The sequence below is a fragment of the Cadophora gregata genome (assembly GCF_030347475.1).
Source record: "Cadophora gregata isolate MNR1 chromosome Unknown scaffold_18, whole genome shotgun sequence".
NCBI classification, from domain to species: domain Eukaryota; kingdom Fungi; phylum Ascomycota; class Leotiomycetes; order Helotiales; family Ploettnerulaceae; genus Cadophora; species Cadophora gregata.
This window is the reverse complement of record NW_026695941.1, coordinates 245,748-262,244: the sequence shown is the minus strand read 5'-3', so window position 1 is coordinate 262,244 and position 16,497 is coordinate 245,748. Positions and strand designations below refer to the sequence as shown.

The following is a 16,497-nucleotide window of genomic DNA, read 5'->3' as shown; positions in this document are numbered from 1 at the left end:
TAGGAAATAAGAAATTTTTGAAAGTTTTACGGTGACATAGTGCTGCCACGTCTTTCGTGAGGGCTGCTTCTGGGCGGACCGCCTCATGTTTATCAGCTGTGAAGCGCCCTTGCTCATGCCCAATAATAGCCGCAGAGGTGCGGGCCGCCAGAAAGTTGCAGGCTCTTTTTCGATTTGCCCCTTCCTCACGATTGCGCGGCCTATTGTCCTACTTTTGACAGGACTTGACATATGCATCGACACGTTGCGAAGAGAAGGGAGCAAGACATGGCTCTTTCATTCTAGGATATTCAGCGCAGATCAGAATGTCTCAGAATACCACACTGTCAGTGATGTCAAGCTGCAGTGCAATTCTTTCTTCAAACTTTCGATTGTGAAAGGCTTTGGAGGTACTGACCAGTGACTCCGTTTTCATGAATATCGTTGATGTCACATAGTTGATACGTTGATTTTACATGTGTATATGCTGAGTATATTTTCGTGATTCATGCTTCAAAGATGCCAGCCGCTGTTCCTTTGTTTTATAGCTCTTGTTATGCAGTTTTGTCTGATGGCTAACAATGTCAGCTGGTGGAAGACATGACTCTGCTGTCGCTGGTAGTCAAGCAGTTACAATCGGTCCTGTACATAGGAGAGCTGTGGAGAACTTCCTAGAAATGCCCCATCTCACTTTTGACTCTAGTCTTCGGAAAGAGTGGGATAAGCTCATTACTTTTCGGATGAAACGGCCGGTCTTCTCCGAAAAGTAATGAAGTAAGGATATACTAGGTTTAGACATTGGAAGTAGTGTGCTTCAGAAGAGAATGAAACTGTTCCCTCGCCTCTCCATTATGAAAGCCCAGTCACAGCTATGGTAACACGTTCTCCTCATTTCCCAACATTGCTCTATGATACCTATTGCTTCTAAGCAGCCCCTTCCTCTTGGAGTAGTGATTTCAGCTTTCATCATTAGTTCTCGAAAAATTGGTTGTTGATTTTCGACCGCCAAACATCCTGTGATACAAAAAGGCAACGCCAGGCTCTGTAGCAATTTGGGATCCGTCATAGAGCGGAAGGCGGATAAAGTTAATGACACGCTTTCTTCTATTTCTGGCATCTCCGGGTGAGCTCCAGAAATTACAATGTGAAGATATGTAAGTGCTGAGCGCGCGAATATGCTGGAGATCTCGAGTTGACTTGCTGTGAAATTCTGGCTCGATGTTGCACCAGACCCTTGAAGGTGCGCTAATTCTTGTTGAAGGAGAGTTTCGATTTCAGCACCACGTTTGACCAACTCGGTCATACTTAATTTGCGAGCCACCTCAGTCATCTTTTTCCAATTGTCCAGGTGTACGATATCGTGAAGTAAGAGTGCAACGCGGCTTGTGCATCCAAATAGACCACCAAGCTCGATTTCGAATGTATCAAGGATTCTTCGGTGATCCAAATCTGTTGATAGTGGAGATCTGGTGGACGCGGACCACAAGATGTCAAGCCATACAACGGAACCAAGGATCAGCTTGCTTCCTATGTCGACACCGCAAGCCACTGCTCCAACTCGCCCGGACTTGGAGTCTTCTTTGGGTTCTTGTTCCCCATAGGTAACTTTGGTCTGCTGCACCATATCTCGTACCACGCCTGGAACGAACCTGGCAGCTGTTTGAAGGTCATATCGCCAGGTTGAAGTTCTCTTGCCGAAAATCTAACCAAATGCTCAGTTGCAATAACCTTCGGAATCTGGAGAATGTGAAATACCTGATAGAACAGCATCTGCAGACCGCAAAACATTCTCTCCAGCTTAAGCGTTAAGCAGGAAACACCAGTATCATCACAGGTCTTGGTATCCAATTGGGTTGCCTTTATTGCGAGATCATAGTAAGGGGGTGTCTTTGGCTGCGTTGAAGTTCTGGAAGTAGTTTTAGACTGTATGGTGTATTCGCTGAGAGCCAGAGTCGCAAAACGTATCGATTCTACTCGTGTCATTGCCGAAAACAGCCAGCCGCGAGTCTGTTTACGTGGTGTGTTATAGAAAGGATATTGCATGAAGAAAACTTCGTCCAAGTAGTTTATAGTCAAGATATCTTCAATTTCTTCTTCAAACGGAACCTTTGCCAGCAAGTTATCGGAGATATGACCCATTTTACCAGTACTTGAAGTGGTGGAAGGCAACTGAGCAAGACTGGAATGATCATCAGCTGGCGGCATATTGACCGGAAATAAATTCAAGATTGGTTGCGTGTCACCTATCCGAGGAATGCTTTCATCGCATTCCGGGGACGCCATTGCCCCTGCACCTACTTTGGCCACTTTTGACGAAAGTCCACCATGCAGGTCGTACCCCAGCCAGTCGATATTTGCGTCTCCAGTATAAGCTTGAAAAGAGCCTCCAGCAGGAATGTTGTCCTGGGATATCCCATTTATGAAATCTTCATTCAGCAGTCCCAAATCCAAGTCATGGCTCCAGATTTGAAGTTGCGAATCATTGAGAACGTCGAGATCCCAGTTCCCTTCAACAACCTGGTTCTGATCTGAGGAATCGCTTGATACTGATTCCGCATTGTGTGATGCTTCCCCATGCACCGTACTCAAATCTTTACTTTGGTCTGGTGGTGGCGAAGCGGTATCTGGGACCCTTCGAGTTCTCCTCCGACGTTTGCTTTGACTGATACGTCGTTTCAAAGTCAATGCTTGCTCTTTTTGAAGAGGCCCTGAATCCATCCACAATGGCCTTTCGCCATAACCGAAGCATTTGATTTTGAGTGAGACACATGTTGAACATGATGGTCTATTTTCTGGACACTTCTTCTTCCGGACACGGCACGTCCAACAACCATGAAGACTTCTTGTAGCTACAAAGGGCATAGGTCAGCTTCTGAGATTTGAAACATCAGAGTGAGAGGATCATGCTTGATATGGGCTTACAGCTTCCACCAATAGTCGCCATTGCTTCGCTGGCTCATATATTGAAATACTGAATCCTACCATGCCACCAAATCCCACATTGAAAGAAAAACGCCAAAGTAAACAAACCGGGCCCTCAGAATGAGAGATTTCCAAAACTGTCTTACGGATGCTGATTACATCAGTCCCATCTGGAAGAGCCCTGATCTGCGATAAGACTGAGATCACCCCTCCATTCTACCCCTTATTTGGTGGTCAATTGCCTGCTTGAGCTCATTGCGATAGTGTAGGATACCGATTCTCGCCTGCATTATGCACGCCACCTCCGTACAGAATGAAACGCATAATGGTGATGATCGGCGCCCGAATCATTGCTTAGATTTTGACATCTTATAGCATTCCCTGTAACACAGAGGCCGGACGTGTCACTTCGCGGCTTTTGTTGAATGAGAACAGGGAGTTAATTGGCCTTCTGCTAGTATTCTCCACAGGCACCCTGGACTGATTACCCTACTTGAGTAGGACAGAATTCCGATTGGCGACAGACCTTCAAGAGTGCAGCTATTCTAAGCCAATAGTTCGTAACAGCATGAGGAATTCCCCCACGTCTGAGCAGCCTTGCATATGCAACTCCAAGGTGATATGCGTTCATGCAAGTTCATTACAGACATACCTACATGTCATACCGAGCTATCCAATTGAATAGTAACTTTCCAGATGATATTCTTCGTGTGAACCAATAAAGTCCTCGGAGCTAGAAAGTAGGTGCGGCTGCTGACTTGCTTATGGCGGGCCGCCCTTAAAGATACCCGCATGTGCATCTGCCACAGCCATTGTGACATGTAAGGTTACAGTGCACGTGTGGCCAGTAGTCCATTTGCCCAATTTGGGCCGAGTTGGGTTGTGCTAAACAAAATGTTGAGAATGGCGTATCTTTTGCAATCAGCAACTTGATCTATTTCCAATCTTGGGCAGGATAGTTGTTTCTTTTATGCCAGCATCTAGAACTCTTTGTGCGATAAGACGCAGCTGGTCAGAATTTGCAAAATACGTTTCCATACCGAAAGAGCAAGTTGAGAATTTCAAAGATGAAGAGGTCGAGACACGCAAATCGATTTGTGCTTCTCCTCGGATCTGGTGGTGTCCCCTTGTGGTTCTCGGAATACTCAACATATCATGGAGCATCTTCTTGCTTACACGCGCTCAGAATTTGCCGATAGAGCAATCTTCACCAGGTAAGCTTTCTACTTTTAGATACGTTACAATACCACAAAGAAGATGTCATGGATTAATATTCTTCAGCAGCTACAAAAGAAGTGGTATTCACAGAATTGCAACATCTGGATGGGCCTCATTCCAAAGAGGATGACCTCGCCTGGAAGGATTTAGGTCCCAGTAAGTCATCCAACAAATTGACCGTGTTCACCATATATCTTCTACACACGTTGGAGAGAATCCCAGAGATACTGACCGTTACCAGAATCGAACTTTTTTACACTAGCCCAAGGCTCCAAGCGTTATGGATTTGAGCCAGGGGAGATGATAAACGACAGCAACTACACAGTTTCGATGTTTCATGAATTACATTGTTTGGTTGGTATCCCTATCTCAGCTCTTCATCCACACAGAAAGCTGAAAACCTGACAGGTGATGTTTCGTGAAAGCTATTATTCTGTTGTTGGAGGGGCCGTGTTGCCGAAACATCTGCGTGATGCGGACAGTCATTTCGTCCATTGTTTTAATTACGTCAAACAAAGTGTTCTATGCAGAGGCGATTTGACACTGGAACCAAGGTCAGCAGAACCGCACTTTGACGGCGATGCTACTAGCCTACATCAATGTGCGGACTGGGAAAAAGGTATCGAATGGATATATATCCAGCATGTCTAGATAAAAATAAAGTAACGACCGTCATTATTGCAAAAGTTGATTAATTGTCAAGGCACTTGGTTGCTGATCGCCATGCTTGCACTATCAATTTATGCCATATTTCAACTCCATGCCACCCCCATCTCACACATCTGTGAACTCAGCTCCTGAGGCTGTAGCCCAATAATCCAGAACCATCTGGACGTCTAATGCTCGTCCCTTGGCCCATTCCTCAAAGTATGGCCAGTCAACACACTGATGCGTCGTCTTCCCATTCTGAACCACCAACCTGGGTTCAGCACCGGCCCACTCAAATGTAGCGAGCGAAAAATCGGGCTGGCACATGATAGTCTCTCTTAGAAGATCGACACAGTGATCTGTATTTATTGTTAATCAAGCACAATTTTCACGACAGCATCATATTCCAAGATGTATTCTAACAGAGTAGTGACACACGTACCGATGTGGTCACTGTAGTCATCCGTTCGAATATCTTCAACAGAAACATCGGGATGATAATATGGAGCGTATATATACCGCTTAATCGCTCTCTAAAGATGGATGAATATCCACATTAATGCCAAATCAGGTATGTACGGTTCAATACAGTCGTGGATGGACTTACAAGACAGTGCAAGTGATGATACACATTTATTGTGGTGAAAGGTGTACCTTTTGGCAAGACCATCGATGTCAAATTTGCTTCCTCAAGCTCATCTCTCGTGACTTGGACATATGAGGCTGCTCATCAGATAGATGTATCAGCGGAACGCCCAGATACCCATAATCTCTACAAAATATAAATTGTACATACGTCTTGTCAAGTCCGCCCATGCAGTATTGATCTCTGTGTTTGGCCTGCCAAGATAAGGTCCAGTTCTGGGACGATGCTCGTACAGTGTTTTCTCGTGATATCGTACGCCGTCACGAGCAGGGGCTAATCTCATTCCATCAGCAGAGAAACTAGTTCAAGCAGGATATAGTTTGTAGGAGTCAATGAGTCGATTACTCACAGATAATTCCTACATCTAATTTAGCAAGAGGCGGACATGACAAGTTTGGCGTCGGCGTGGGTCGGGTTCTCCACGCAAGCACTACCAAGCCGACCCCAAGGACCAGTATAATCAGTAGCTGTACCCCAATCACAACCAGGAGGTTGAAGGCATATTTCTTCCTTTTCTTCACCATCAAGGATACTAGTCCCATCTGAGGGTCATTATTACTCTCATCAGCTAGGCCATCGTCCTTCTGGTGCGGAAGATTCACGTCCATGATTTGGAGATACCCAATTCGACGACAGTTTGTTGAACATAGGAACGGACCTCAAAGTCTCTTGATGTATCTCAAGACTCAGTTTTCACTCGTAGTGATCAGTTGTGTTACACAAATCGTTACACAAATCGTAGGCTGGGCGGACCGCCGAACGTTGACTGGCGGCAGGAGTGCATGGACTAAGGCGGAGCATGCTGCCACAGACAAAGATGAAGGCCCGGCGCTAGTGCTCCGGCCAATCAAAGTGATTATGATTATTTTCTACTCATCATCATCTTGAAAAGTCAAGATTTTCCTGTTGCCGCCTTGGTTGTCCTTTACTTCGATTGCTACCCCCACCGCCCGCCTCTGTTTACTAAGTCTCGCTTAACTGACAGTGCTGTTGGCGCACTTGCTTAAAGGGAAAAAGCGCCAGAGACACACACTTAAGATACAGAGCCGAGTAATCATCAACTGTAGAGCTTTGCTCGATTGTTCATGCTTAATAGGAAATGGACCACTGGTGAAGGATGCAGGCTTATCTGGAGAGCGGCGAAGGCAAGATTTAATCCTTGTCTACCCTTGAATTATAATTTATATGGTGATGATGTGCACCTCAGGACACGCAACTCATTTCTGATAAAGTAAGCAGCTTTATCCATTATGCCTAGTTTCCTCTGTGGATGTCGTAGTCTGAAGTCCGATTAGCTCGTGGTTTCAGCGGGCGAGAGGCAAAAAAAGCCTTCGCGAGTCAATTGTTGCTTCATGACTACTCGTAATAGCAAACGCCTTTACACATACAGCTAGAATATCTATCACCACTTACCTAGCAGTGTTAAAGATACTCAATTGTAGGAAGGCTGAAGATGAATCCATCCAACTTGAGTAGGTGCTTGCTAAATACTTGCTCTGTGTGCTAAAGAACGCATCGTGACCAAATGAGACGTCTCAAAACGAAAGTGGAAAAAACCGCAATAAACATCCTATCTCGACTCCCGCTCGATGTGTTGCCTGCTTTGCGTCCCGGTTTCTCTGGCTCCGCAATAATTTCAAAAGAGAATTCCACCAATTGATTGTTCAGCCTGTGTATCTGCACATCGCCCCGGAATGTTCCAGCTTAAAGTCCGCTATAAACATACACAAGCACATACGTATACACCAAGACATATGTGTAGCTGTATGCCGGGTTATACGCAATTGCTTCCTCATCACGCAGCGCAAGATCATATGCAACCACCTCGCGTTTTCTGACCTCCCTTGCACTAACAACCGTGTCTCCATCCCGAGCAACAGGAACAAGCACGTACACCAGGTTTTCCTCCGTGATTGGCTCTGCACGAGGATCCGGTTCTGCAATCGCAATAGGCGATGCATTTGGAGCTGGTTCTGGTGCGGCTTCGGGAACTGGTGCTGGTGCAGGTCCCGGTGCAGGGCCGGAGACCGCTAGGCCGACCGCCATAGCAACGACAGCAAGGGTTTTGAGAAAGAGCATTTTGGGCGATATGAGGTTTTTGGTTGACAGAATCGAGAGTTGGTTATTTGTAGGACTTTGGGGAGTCCGAAGTATGGATGATTGCGGATGGACTCGGTTTGGGGAGAACTTGACCAAATCGAAGAGTGCTGAGTCTAGATTAAGTACAAACAAAGTCAGCTCGAAGAGAACTTGGTCCAGAACATCGATACAGCCTACGCTGCCTCAACTATGGCGGTTCGTAAAGTTATTGACCGCGCGGAAAGGTCAAGAGTCCAGTTTCTGCTCGCTAAGCGGCTGCATCAGCGGCACCACCAGAGTTCATCGAGCATGATGGGGCGGTTCATAATCTCATTGGCTCGTAGTGGTCACTCAAACAGCCTCGGATTTAACCCAGTCGCTTTTTATGGTTGCTGTAAGGATCGGTGAGGTTGGGAGTGATTTGAGGATGCCACCAATTTGCTTGAGTTCGCACCTCCCGCGGTGTATTGCGATAGAAAGGAACAGAGAAATCATGAGCATTGATCATTGATTATCGAGTGGTGTCTGAAACTAATATCAAAATGGAGTACCGTTTTCATCTAATAGCTGTAGCAAAGTAGATTACCGTCCGCTCTAACCGCTTCTCCCACTTCTACATCTTTCCATAGATCCATGAATGATAGGCTATCGAACAAGTTTGCACTGCTAGTTGTGGAGCCGAAGTACTCAGTAAGGCGTTCTGGTCTTTGCTGTTGCCAAAACCACCATAATCTATCCAATTGAGCATGATGGAGGTAGAATATAGGATCTGTGTGAAGTCATTTCAAGTCAGTTGTTGTGTGATCCCATTTCTGGCTATATCAGAAACTAACCATTCGCTGAAGACCATTGACTAAAGTCCCCATGTAGGCCCCAGTGTAGAGCATTGTGGAGTAGATACTCGGTCATATTGCGAAACCCATTATAATGCCGCTCCTGCATCAATCCTTCAATGTCTTCGGGTCGGAGGTGTTCCCCAGATATTGCTCCTTTCTTTCCAGTTTCGTAATAGGTGAATCCGCGCGAGAGACAGTGTGGCGAGACAGTGCCGTTTGCATATAGAAGTTTAAGTCCACCGAATGGTCCAGTAGTAACACAGTGTGATCCATCTCCGAACGGACTAGTGCTTGATACATTTCCGTCCCCACCGAAGCCAAAAGTATCATCCCATATCGGCGATGCTGCGAGATCTTTCCAGTCTAAAGTCCAGTCCCAATATCTGCAATGCCATGAGCAGCTGTGTCTAAACTCTGATCAAGATTATAGATGCGCTCACGGGAGACTTCCTTCGAACTGGCACCGATTCCTCAGATTATACTCGAAGATGTGCAAAAACATTCGATGCCATGGAAAGAATGGAGCGGAGAAATGTGCTACAAAACTTTAGTTCAACTAAATTGCAACATAAAGGCAGAAGTCAACGTACAATGAGAACCGACTTGCATATGAACTAAGGCAAAATCATCAAAGAGTGTCCCTCTTTCTCTGAGGGTAGATTTCGTCTTAGTTAAGCAAAGAACAGCATTAAGGTAAGCCTGTTGCTCCGTTTGCCGAAGACTTCTCCATTCTCTCCTAACTGATGGTCCTTTGCACGTTGTTTGAGAAAAATTCTCATGGAGCTTCGAAATTGATATCAGCTGCAGAAGCAGAAACACTGTCGAGCTTGTTGCAAAAAGCAGGGTAGAAAACGAAACAATGCTTCGGTGACCTGGCATCTCAGAAGGTGGGTGATAAGTGTGTATCAGCGTCTGAGGTTATGATGAAGAGCTTTGAATTCTGATTTGTGGTTTTCAATATTCACCACCTACCTCAGCTATCGAAGAAAGCCTGGACTTGGCGGGCGTCCCTCGTTCGAAAACCGAACCTCGCTATACCAACAGATGGACCTCACCGCGCGGGATGAGGTTGAATCACTTGAGCGCTTCCTCACCTACGAATCAACTGGCTAAATTCAAGCCTTGATCTAGATTTGTCTTGGTTGGATGCAGCCCAATCCACTCTTGGTGCCGCGATATCTCACCACCCAACGAAAAGTCACTCGACGAGTTCAGGCTAACGGAATCACTGTGTCTACCTTAATCCATATTGTCGAAGCCTGATCAAAATCATAGATTTGATGTTTGCTACAGGTTTGAAGCCAGTCTCGCGGCGCGGTTTGTTGCTCGCTACAGGCTGAAAATCCATGAGAAATAGAGTGTGTATCCTTTCCTCAGACCTGTGCTCCTCAGTTGCTTTGCTCCGCTCATTAACTTTTCAAGATTAGGAAGCAGTAGATGTTCTGCATGTTCCAAGACATCATGCTGTTTGCTCGACCCAAGACGTATCTTGCTGTGTCACAGGAGGAGTCATCGCAACCAACCTCGCCTGCGCACGGAAGAGCGAGGGTATCGGCTCAGACATTGGCTATCCTGAAGTACACCGTCATCAGCAGCACGATCATGATCTTTATGCTTGTTTTTGCTGCAAAATTTCCTGCCAGCAGGGAACATCCTCAAACACAGAGCTGGCCATCGTGCGGAGAGGATCCAGCTACTGCTCGAAGCCGCAATTGCTCTTTTGACCTGATATCTTTCGCTTGGCAAACACCTGAATGTTTCGACAAGCCTCTTGTCTCCGAATTCTCCGCCTATCAGCCGTGGTCATTTTACACCGAGGTCTTTGGGAAAGGGAACCAGACAATTACCAGAGACATTGCGGAGGCTGGAGACAGCAATCTATGGGTCACTTGGAATTTTCACGTGGTGCACTGTACATTCATGTGGCGACAGATGCACAGAGCATATGAGAGAGGATGGATAGATGAGCATTTGAGGGCATACAATCATACTCTTCACTGTCAAGGTGTACTGCTTGATCATAAAACGGGCTGGAAAGATGTTGTCACTGCAGCGAGAGTTATCTATCCTTTGTGTCAAAGAGTAGGAGCGTAGACAATGAATCCTGAACTTAACGATCACTGATCAAAGGAAAGGCTTAGGAAATGCTTCAAGGTCCAGACGATAGTGACATGTTGAAGTTAGAATAAACAATCAATGGCATTAGTTTTCCTTCTAGCATTCGAATTAAACATGCTCGCAGAGATGTGCTTCACTCGTTATATCTCGAGATAATACGTGTTCTGCTGGCTGGCTTCCTTGGCACCTCGCTTACCTTTCTCCTCCAGAATCAACACCGCGCGGCTAGACCTGGAGGATCCAACTGATGGAAACAGCGCCCATGTCATGGTATCTTATCATGAGTAGTGACATACGACTTCCAAATCCCGCTGTGTCATTTGTGTCAGTGTCCCATTCCTCAACCTATTTTACAAAATTTACTTTTGCCTCGAAAGATTCGATTTCTCTTTCTCTTTCGATCATCATGCTCGGCGAGGACATCTCTTACAGCCCCTTGGGCGACAGAAAACCTCGAAGAGTATCAATAATATGTCTGAATATTGCCTTATTTTGTGTATCTCTATCAATGTTTGTATGGTCCACGCTAAGTTTTGTCGGACTGCAAACAGACCAAAAGGCAGCATGGAGGATGCTCAATGTCGAATGTGAGTGATGAAACAGATTTTCCAGAATTGAGTTAATGTCGGCAGCTCCTATAATCAAGTCACTTGATCTCTCAAGTGATATCAAGACCTTGCGAGGGGATGTCGAAAACAACGGAGATATTTATCGGCAGCCACCCTCACCATCAACGGACGATGCATGGAATCGGTTGAATCAAGACAACCTTGCTTGGGCCACCTCGAAGGATTTGAAAGCGGCAGGCAAAGACATCGACGTTGCTGTCAAGTTTCCTCCAAGCCTAGGCTTCGGTGATGATGCGTACCCAGTCTTAGTCGATGTTAAGCACAAAATACACTGCCTCAATAGGATTCGGAAGGACGTCTACTTTGACTACTACTGGAAAGACAAGTTTCCTGACGGCAATGCTACCGATCTCCACAAGTCCCACACGGATCACTGTATTTACATACTTTTGCAGTCTCTCATGTGCGACGCAAATACAGACTTCGTTCCCTACGCATGGTACGATATTTATGACCACCCACATCCAGACTTCATGGTCAATCGGAAGTGCGGAGATTTTGATGGGGTCACCAAGTGGACCGAGGATCACAAGACGGTTATGGCAGATATTTTTGATATCAAGAAGCCAGAGGGGCAGGAAACCCTTTCGATGAGCACGGATCTGTTGAGAATTCTGTCTCAGACTGATGGATAAGTGTACATAGCTGTGTTGAGATATTATCAAACAGACCCAGACCATAGTAATTCAGATATGTAATTCCAAAGAGATTTGTGGAATCCCAGAACGACACGTGAAAACGGCGAGAATTTAGACTGTGACAACCATTTCCTCGCCTCTTCCAATTGGCCGAAATACTTCTGATGAGGATCTCGATTGAAGGAATCGCTACCAGGAGTGAAATTTTGCTTACCACATTCGGGTAACCTCCCCAAGAACTCAAAGCGGCCCGCCGCAGGATACTTTGTTTTCACCCTGCAACTTTTCGTCTTCGCTACATCACACAGCTAGACTCTCAACCAATTTCTAACGAGTACATTGTACGACTCACGTTATTCATCCAAATCACAGAATCCTTCGTTTGATAACCAAGGATGTCGCTTCACCCCTTCAAAAGTGGGCCGTTGGAGCGAGATTCCTTCGAGACCGTGGACCAAGAACTGTTGCCTTCTGAACCTCCTTCTGTGAGAAAAATCCGACAGCCGAAGATATTTATAACTGCTCAATCACTTACCTTGGCGCTTCTCATCCTCCAATCCTGCTTTTTGGGTTGGCATTTGTTCTCCACTGGTTCAATGTCAGTATCAAGCAGCCCCGGAGGGCTACAAATGGCGTATGGTAACGACAAGGACTTCATGACACTGGACCATGCATATGATTTCCTTTGGGAAGAAAAGGGTATCCAGAAGGCGGGTGTAATTGCACTTTCCAGAGATGAAGACGGAAAAGTGAAGGAATATGGAGCCATAAGCATGTGAGTTACCATCTTCATCAGCACTAGAATCGCGGCAAATTCTCGAAGATTATGCTGTAACTGATATTGGATAGGTTCCATCAGCTTCACTGCATAGCTTCATTTCGTATTGCATTACAAGATGCCTTGGAAGGTAGACATATTGCATTTGATTGGTCTGAATCAAAACACTGGCCACACTGCCTTTATTATCTCCGCCAGGTAAACTGTGATCCAGTCTGCCATACACAAAATTTATATTGACAGCTGCAGATGGTATTGTGTAAAGCGGATAGTCAAATAGAAGGACAACACATATACAACGGTACATCACCATTTATCAATGGGGCGGAGGATATAAGGACGTGCAATGACCACGAGGTGCTTTATGAGATGTTTGATAGAATGGCGGCTTGATATGGGTCTAGGTTATACTTAAGCCGATTGGATTCAGAACAAAGGTTTTTGTAATTAGGAACTTATGCATCAATTTCATGATAGGAAATAGTATGAATTTTAAATTTTGTATTTAGATTCCAACTATTTCTTCCCTCCAGAACGTGGATCAACAGGGATTGCATGTCCGTGTTCTGTACTCCACTGGTACATCGCGTCTCTATTTCGACAAACATGCTTCTGTCCATTAGGAATCCCTGGCCACTTTTCATCAAGATTGATGAGAGTTGGATCCAGAAAGCATGTAAGCCCCTGCCGAACAGCCTCCACACAATGCAGAATGTGGTCCCAGATAAATCCACCAGGGTCGGGCCAGACCGGCATAGTTCCATTCAAGTAGTAGATCGAGTCTCGAATCACAGACTGAGTGCTGTCAGGAAAGTCACAAAGTACAAAAGAGCTTGAAGAAGCTATGACTGACCAAGCAGTGTAGCTGATGGTATCCGGCTACGAGATATATCATTTTTGAAGGATCTTCTGGTGTGACTGCGGCATCGGGCAGATCGTGCTCTCGGGCGAAGTCTCTCGACAGCGCAACCACGCCGCCGTTATCTGGTCATGGCATCAGCAATCACTTTGGCTGAAGCCAAGCCTTGAATGCTTCACAGAACTCACCTGGGAACAGGTTCGTCCCCCATTCCTCATCTCGATAGCGTGTTCCGTCAGACTCCTGCTCCAAGAGTCCTGTCCACTCGTGACTGAAAGGTGTGAGAACAGTTGCAGGAGATCCAACTTGAACTTATCAGCTGTATAATGACCTCAATCATGTCTGCTACTTACAGTAGTCGGCGTCTGGAGAGGTTTCGCTGCTGCTGTTGGGACTTTTATGCCATTTCATTGATACATACCAAGCCACGTTAGAAGAAATGAGCAGAAACATCATGATGACACCGAAGATGGGGTAGCGAGACTTGATTCTTCTCAGTGTCTTTCGATCGATACTGTCCATAAATTCAAGCTCTGAAGCTGTTGACGATGCGTCGTTCAACAGCCTCTCTGAGTCAGTATCTTCCACCTTAGCAGCCATTTCGTGATTGGAAGATATCATAAAAATTCTAAGGTTGCTTGAGATCAGAAGTTACAAGTATGGACAGCCCCAGAGAACACGTTGAAACTTTGAAAATGATGCCTCAAAGCTTCGTCATCAAGCCCATGGATGGCTGGTGAATCGAGAGGAAACTTGAAAACACAAGTTGCCGCATAATATCCCGCCGCGAGTCTTCGATGGAAACAAGCCATTTTCGGAAGTCTGGTAAGAGCGGATGAACTGCTGCAACTTTGTGGGCGGCGCGGATACAAGTAATGTGACCAGCTCGGTGAGACGCGCCACGCGGCTGTACCGCCAACAACCACAGCGGCAGCAACATCAATGAAAGATTCAACTGCAACGCTTTCACGAATCTGTGCTAAACATGTGATTGTAAATTTGGATCAGAATTAACACTGCCCGATAGAGCAGGACCAAGTCTCGCGGTATGGGCTGCGATCTACCATCTTAATCAAATTTGTCCTGCCGTGTCGTTGTCCTAGGCACAGTACACTTGGAAGAACCTTTGTCTAAGAACAACGCACATACTCAGCTCAATACATCTTGTGATAGACCATTAATATTGAAAATGAGATATCTAGCCCGGTGGGCACGTCAAAATGTCAAAACCTCGTACGAGCCAATCAAAAATGAATCCGACAATTTAAGTCACTTGGTCGATGATGGGATCCCATGGCCAAAGAAGAAGCGCAAAGCAATGTTGAACAGTGGCATGGTGGAAGTCCTTCAAGGGGTGGAGATCCTCTTGTGCGCAGTGGTGGTTCTCTGCAATCTCACAGTGCTGGCCTTGGTATCATTCGGGTTCATCAATATCTCCATTGTCCGGGAAGCTAGCATTCCACCTCTGCGTAAGTGTTCTGCTTTCTGTCACTTTTCGGTGCTAGAGCACTGATCAGGAGAAGTGGAAACGAAAACAACCACAATCTTTATCGAAGACCCCAAATTCGCCGCTCGTGCACTTAACGCAGCAAGCTCATGGCAGAACTTGACAAACAATATGGACATAGGGAAGGTATACATTGCCGACCCTCAACGTCATAAACTGTTCCCATCAGAGATCCAAAGTGACATCCCAGGGTATGACCTCTACCCAGTCGCGATGTATCACCAGTTGCATTGTCTGGTAAGTCGACCATTCATGTGCTTGAGTCAATCGTACTGGAAAATCGGGTTTGTGTTCTAACATGAGTTTGGGTACAGGGGACGATTCGTCGCTTTTTCTACTCCCTGGAAATAAGTGAGGAGGATGCATATGGAGGGCACGTTGGGCATTGCTTTGACTATCTGCGCCAAAGCATCCTTTGCTCCGCGGATCTCACGCTGGAGAACACTGGTGTGGGCTGGGAGGTGGAACATCTGTGTAGGAGCCCGGATGAAGTGACATCATTCATGAAAGCGAATAACGACGATGTACGGAGGAGACTGATGAAGTAGGATCAGGATATCCGGATAATGACTTTGTATGTACAAGCAAATCAATGGTCAGCAATTTCGGGACCTTTAGTCCCATTCCTCTCACCCACTACCCCAAAATCAGTAATTGTGTATATCACGCGGGAAGGGAAAGACATACCATCCAAAGCAACCAAAAACCTGCTAACGCAGTTATAACAAGCAACCTGCAAAGCCATTTGTCAGCAAATCTGATCTCTAATATCGAAACTTTCATAGAAGCTCCTGGTACCGTAGCCGTAATCTCCACCACCTCCTGCTCACTAAACAACCTCTTCAACTCCCCAAAAACTTCCTCCCCAACTCTCACATCCCTCGTCATCGCATCCGTATACCTCACAACCGCCCACTGTTGCTCATTCAACACACCCTTCTCCTCCTCTCCCACCCCACCAAACTCCTTCTTCCCTAAAACCTTCAACCCAGCATCACTTACGCCCCCGGCCTTCGCCAGCGGCGCATGGTGCGACCACTCGTACCACGCCTCATTGATGACCGCCACGCGGCAGATAGCTATCTCGCGGATGTCGTCAGGTAAGGAAGTTTGGGTGCGGATAGCACCGAGGAAGCTGTTCCAGCCGTCGGCGATAGGTGGAGAGTGCAGGAGGGTAAGGTCGAGGGCTTGGAGGGGTCGCGGGGAGCGGCGGGCTTCGACACGGGAGACGATAGCTTTAGAGGTAGGGGAGGTGATAGTGCTAGGGTCGACGTATGGGAGGCGCATTGTTCTTGGTGGTGTAGTTGTTATGGGTTTGGTGTGAGGTGAAGGTTGGAAAAGTCCAAGGGTTAGTATACAGGGTGGGATTCGTCTTGATGGGTGCGATAACGGTTTGATTGGGAGAACTCGTCGGTGATATACTTTCATATGAGAGTACAGTAGTTGGAATCAGAAAGGATGAGCTTGAAGGGATTCTGAAGATCAAAATAAGGTTGTCTTAGGCTGCTCACGACATTCTTCAGCTAGGCGCTGCGGGGTTGATTGCACTAATCGAGGGGTCAAGGGGTAAAGATATTGCCGGCCTGGCCGAATGTCGGATCCGGTATCAACGTTGACTGGAACGAATTATTTCGGAATTG

General features: G+C 46.3%; 9 protein-coding genes across 10 annotated transcripts; 4 read left to right on the top strand and 5 right to left on the bottom strand.

Moving 5' to 3' along the window:
• Positions 1–790: 790 nt before the first annotated feature.
• ONS95_006497 (uncharacterized protein) lies at positions 791–3,221 on the bottom strand. Its single transcript, XM_058499961.1, has 3 exons — positions 2,902–3,221; positions 1,735–2,828; positions 791–1,681 (listed from the first exon to the last, which is right to left on the bottom strand). The coding sequence occupies exons 1-3, from the start codon at positions 2,921–2,923 to the stop codon at positions 794–796; spliced, it is 2,004 nt and encodes a 667-aa protein (XP_058349795.1). The 5' UTR covers positions 2,924–3,221; the 3' UTR covers positions 791–793.
• Positions 3,222–3,840: 619 nt separating this feature from the next.
• Positions 3,841–4,786, top strand: ONS95_006496 (uncharacterized protein). Of its 2 annotated transcripts, XM_058499959.1 has the most exons (4): positions 3,841–4,115; positions 4,186–4,275; positions 4,361–4,473; positions 4,528–4,786. In XM_058499959.1, exons 1-4 carry the CDS (start codon positions 3,872–3,874, stop codon positions 4,768–4,770), a joined length of 690 nt encoding a protein of 229 aa, XP_058349793.1. In that variant the 5' UTR covers positions 3,841–3,871; the 3' UTR covers positions 4,771–4,786. The 2 variants fall into 2 exon arrangements, with proteins under 2 accessions (XP_058349793.1, XP_058349794.1); XM_058499960.1 differs by having other exon boundaries at positions 4,183–4,275; positions 4,361–4,786.
• A 107-nt stretch (positions 4,787–4,893) lies between these two features.
• ONS95_006495 (uncharacterized protein) lies at positions 4,894–6,021 on the bottom strand (the record flags this gene model as incomplete). Its single annotated transcript, XM_058499958.1, has 5 exons — positions 4,894–5,126; positions 5,210–5,300; positions 5,375–5,490; positions 5,564–5,686; positions 5,763–6,021. The coding sequence occupies 5 exons, from the start codon at positions 6,019–6,021 to the stop codon at positions 4,894–4,896; spliced, it is 822 nt and encodes a 273-aa protein (XP_058349792.1).
• Positions 6,022–7,117: 1,096 nt separating this feature from the next.
• Positions 7,118–7,492, bottom strand: ONS95_006494 (uncharacterized protein; the record flags this gene model as incomplete). Its single annotated transcript, XM_058499957.1, has 1 exon — positions 7,118–7,492. The coding sequence occupies one exon, from the start codon at positions 7,490–7,492 to the stop codon at positions 7,118–7,120; it is 375 nt and encodes a 124-aa protein (XP_058349791.1).
• Positions 7,493–8,052: 560 nt separating this feature from the next.
• ONS95_006493 (uncharacterized protein) lies at positions 8,053–8,830 on the bottom strand (the record flags this gene model as incomplete). Its single annotated transcript, XM_058499956.1, has 3 exons — positions 8,053–8,261; positions 8,326–8,711; positions 8,769–8,830. The coding sequence occupies 3 exons, from the start codon at positions 8,828–8,830 to the stop codon at positions 8,053–8,055; spliced, it is 657 nt and encodes a 218-aa protein (XP_058349790.1).
• Positions 8,831–9,789: 959 nt separating this feature from the next.
• Positions 9,790–10,422, top strand: ONS95_006492 (uncharacterized protein; the record flags this gene model as incomplete). The annotated part of the gene is made up of 1 exon (XM_058499955.1): positions 9,790–10,422. The coding sequence occupies one exon, from the start codon at positions 9,790–9,792 to the stop codon at positions 10,420–10,422; it is 633 nt and encodes a 210-aa protein (XP_058349789.1).
• Positions 10,423–10,852: 430 nt separating this feature from the next.
• ONS95_006491 (uncharacterized protein) lies at positions 10,853–11,710 on the top strand (the record flags this gene model as incomplete). The annotated part of the gene is made up of 2 exons (XM_058499954.1): positions 10,853–11,033; positions 11,079–11,710. The coding sequence occupies 2 exons, from the start codon at positions 10,853–10,855 to the stop codon at positions 11,708–11,710; spliced, it is 813 nt and encodes a 270-aa protein (XP_058349788.1).
• A 1,284-nt stretch (positions 11,711–12,994) lies between these two features.
• Positions 12,995–14,178, bottom strand: ONS95_006490 (uncharacterized protein). The gene is made up of 4 exons (XM_058499953.1): positions 13,772–14,178; positions 13,539–13,621; positions 13,345–13,475; positions 12,995–13,286 (listed from the first exon to the last, which is right to left on the bottom strand). The coding sequence occupies exons 1-4, from the start codon at positions 13,969–13,971 to the stop codon at positions 13,008–13,010; spliced, it is 693 nt and encodes a 230-aa protein (XP_058349787.1). The 5' UTR covers positions 13,972–14,178; the 3' UTR covers positions 12,995–13,007.
• Positions 14,179–14,539: 361 nt separating this feature from the next.
• Positions 14,540–15,405, top strand: ONS95_006489 (uncharacterized protein; the record flags this gene model as incomplete). Its single annotated transcript, XM_058499952.1, has 3 exons — positions 14,540–14,819; positions 14,874–15,094; positions 15,172–15,405. The coding sequence occupies 3 exons, from the start codon at positions 14,540–14,542 to the stop codon at positions 15,403–15,405; spliced, it is 735 nt and encodes a 244-aa protein (XP_058349786.1).
• Between the last annotated feature and the right edge of the window lie 1,092 nt (positions 15,406–16,497).